Source organism: Tupaia chinensis, unplaced genomic scaffold, assembly GCF_000334495.1.
Source record: "Tupaia chinensis unplaced genomic scaffold, TupChi_1.0 Scaffold144611_1, whole genome shotgun sequence".
Lineage (NCBI taxonomy): Eukaryota > Metazoa > Chordata > Mammalia > Scandentia > Tupaiidae > Tupaia > Tupaia belangeri.
This window is the reverse complement of record NW_006204472.1, coordinates 5,102-8,064: the sequence shown is the minus strand read 5'-3', so window position 1 is coordinate 8,064 and position 2,963 is coordinate 5,102. Positions and strand designations below refer to the sequence as shown.

Below are 2,963 nucleotides of genomic sequence, written 5' to 3'. Positions count from 1 at the left end.
AGATGGCTATTGACTATTGATTAAAATATTGATTAAATATTTGATAACAACCTAAATTATTATCTTTAATTAAAAAATGCATTTCCGGGGCTGGCAGATGGTGTGGTGGTTAAGGTCACTGGACTCCCACATGGCTGACTATGGTTCAAGTCTCAGACCTGATGGCTTGCTTTCTCACTTTCTCTCTCTCTCTCTCTCTCACTTCACTCTCACTCTGACTCTGACACACTCTGGTCAAATTAAAATAAATAAATAAATAAATTTCAATAAAATAATTCTTTTAAAAAAAGAAATGCATTTCCGATTTCATATTTATCTTTAAAATAACAGTCCAAATGTATAAATTAAATAAGTTTATTTTAGAGATAGAGTACTGGGATTGTTAATATACAGACCAAAAACTATACAATCAAAGTAATACCAAAATTCTAACTAACAGGTGAAAAGACTCACATTATCATGACTCCAGAGTATACTACATTTCCTTTTTATTCTTCTTTCTTTATTACTGTGATTATATTACATTTAACCACATATATCTTTACAGTGTATCAAATTTCTTTTTCCAGCACTATTACCACAGATATAAATCAAGAAAATGACATTACAATCATCATCTTCCTCTTTCTTTCTTTCTCTGTCTCTTTTTTCCTTTCTTTTCTCTTTCTTTCTCTCTCTTTATTTCTTCCTTTCTCTTCCTCTTTCTTTTTTTTCCTTTCTCTCTCTTTCTTTCTTCCTTCTTTCCTTTTTTAAACTTTTTCTTTCTTTCTTCCTTTCCCCTTCTCTCCCATTTCTTTCTGGGATTTTGGATATGCACATGCAAGCTCCAGCATGTTTTTCAAGCTCCGAGGATATGGGACTTGAACTCTGTAGTTGAATATGTGGAATGCAGTCATCTTAAGCACACCACCTGGCTGGCCCAACTACCACATTTCCCACATCTATTATTTCTTGATGAATCACACTCTCTTTTTTAAAATTTTTAATTAATTAATTATTTTTTTACAATTCGTTTTATTCCATACATTCAATCACATTATTATTTGTCTTACAAAGTGGATATTTCAACAGGTGAACATTATTCCCTAGTACAGTTGATAAAACTACAAAATATCTTCAACAGATAATACCACAACTCTTTGTGCCATTAATGCTTTGCCTCCCTGTCCCTCCCCCAAATGGCCTTCCTCAAACCCTCCTCTTTCATACACACTGTATCTGGTATTTACATATATATACTGTGTTTCTATATCCTTTAGTCAATTAGTTTCAGTCATAGAGTGTGGGCACTCCGTATATAGTAAGTGGAGACATACAATGCCTCTCCTTCATAGCCTTGTTTGCTTCACTCAGCAGTAAGTCTTCCATATTCACACACTTCCTGTCAAAAGCCAGGGTTTTATTGATTTTTATGGCTGAATAGTAGTCCATTGAGTATATGTGCCACAATTTTTCTATCCAGTCATCTGTTCGTGGGCATTTGTTTTTTTTCCATGACTTAGCAATGGTGAATAGTGCCACAATAAACACCGATGTGCAAGCACTTTTCTGATTAAGTATTCTTCTGTCCTTTGGTTAGAAACCAAGGAGTGGGATTGCTGGATCATATGGTAGTTCTTTTGTAAATTTTTGAAGAATCTCCAAATTGTTCTCCACAGTGGTTGGACCAATTTACATTCCCACCAGCAGTGTAGGAGAGTTCCCCTTTCACCACACCCCTGCCAGCACTTACCTTTTTTTTTTTTTAATCTTAGACATTCTGACTGGCATTAGGTGGTATCTCATTGTTGTTTTGATCTGTATTTCTCTTACAATGAGAGATATTGAGCATTTTTTCATATGCCTTTTAGCTATTCATATGTCATCTTTAGAGAGTGTTTTTTTCAACTCATTCTCCCATCTTTTAATAGAGTTGATTGTCTTTTTCTGGAACAGCTCCTTGAGTTCCTTGTGAATTCTGGTTATCAGTCTCTTATCTGATGCATAGTTTATAAAAATATTTTCCCATTCTGAGGGCTGTCTATTCACACTAATTACTGTGTCTTTTACCATGCAGAAACTTCTTAGTCTGATGTAATCCAACTTGTCTATTTTGCGGATTATTAACTGTACATTGGGAGTCTTATTTAAGAAGTCTTTTCCTACCTCAATGTCTCCCAGAGTTTCCCTGGTGTTTTCCAGGAGCAGTTTTATAGTTTGGGGTCTTAGATTTAGATCTTTGATCCATCTTGACTTGATTTTTGTCAGAGCAAGAGGTAGGGGTTCAGATTCATCTTTCTACAGGTGGAAATCCAGTTTTTCCAGCACCATTTTGATGAAGAGGTTTTCCTTTTACCATTGGATTAACTGGTACCCCTTGTCAAAAATCAGTTGACTCACTTTTAAATATATACAGGAAGGAATGGATTATGATTAAGATACCAGCACAGTTCCCTTATGTCTTTGTGGCTATATTTTAATAAATTACATTTCAGGTTATGTGTTTACATGCATATACATCTTTTTCAAAGTCATCTATGAAAGTCATCGATGCAAAAAATGAGCTAGAAAAAAAGGTTTTTGTGTTTTTAAAAGAAATCCTGTGATAATATTTTTTTCTTTCTTAAATTTTTTATTGAAAAAGGTGACATTTCCAAGTTTTAGAATTGCTGACTTTTCTAAGACAGAAAACATATTGGGAAAAAAGTCAGTTACGGACTACTGCCATTTTTCTCTAAAAATTTCCATGTCCCCTTTAAGATTCTCTGTGATTTTCCAAGAATGTGAGGTTTTCAGATACTTGACTACAAAAAGTGCACAGGAATTATGTTATGCTGTGTTCTTAGGACAACTATCTGGCAATATGCTTCCAAACTACATAGTTACAAGATACATAAGCTAAAAAACTTGAGTCACAAAAACATGAATGTTTGGGACCAGCAGTTAGCATAATGGCTATGTTGTTGAACTCCCATGTAGTCGAC

General features: G+C 34.3%; 1 protein-coding gene across 1 annotated transcript in view; it reads left to right on the top strand.

Annotated features, from left to right (window-relative positions):
• Nucleotides 1-1,747: 1,747 nt before the first annotated feature.
• The window catches only part of LOC106733730 (olfactory receptor 4C16-like), a gene marked incomplete at its 5' end in the record, with an annotated part of 3,207 nt that continues 1,991 nt past the window's right edge, over nt 1,748-2,963 (top strand). Inside the window, one exon of the mRNA XM_014583716.1 lies at nt 1,748-1,837. Coding sequence (XP_014439202.1) covers nt 1,748-1,837 — 90 coding nt within the window. The remainder of the gene's footprint in view (nt 1,838-2,963) is intronic.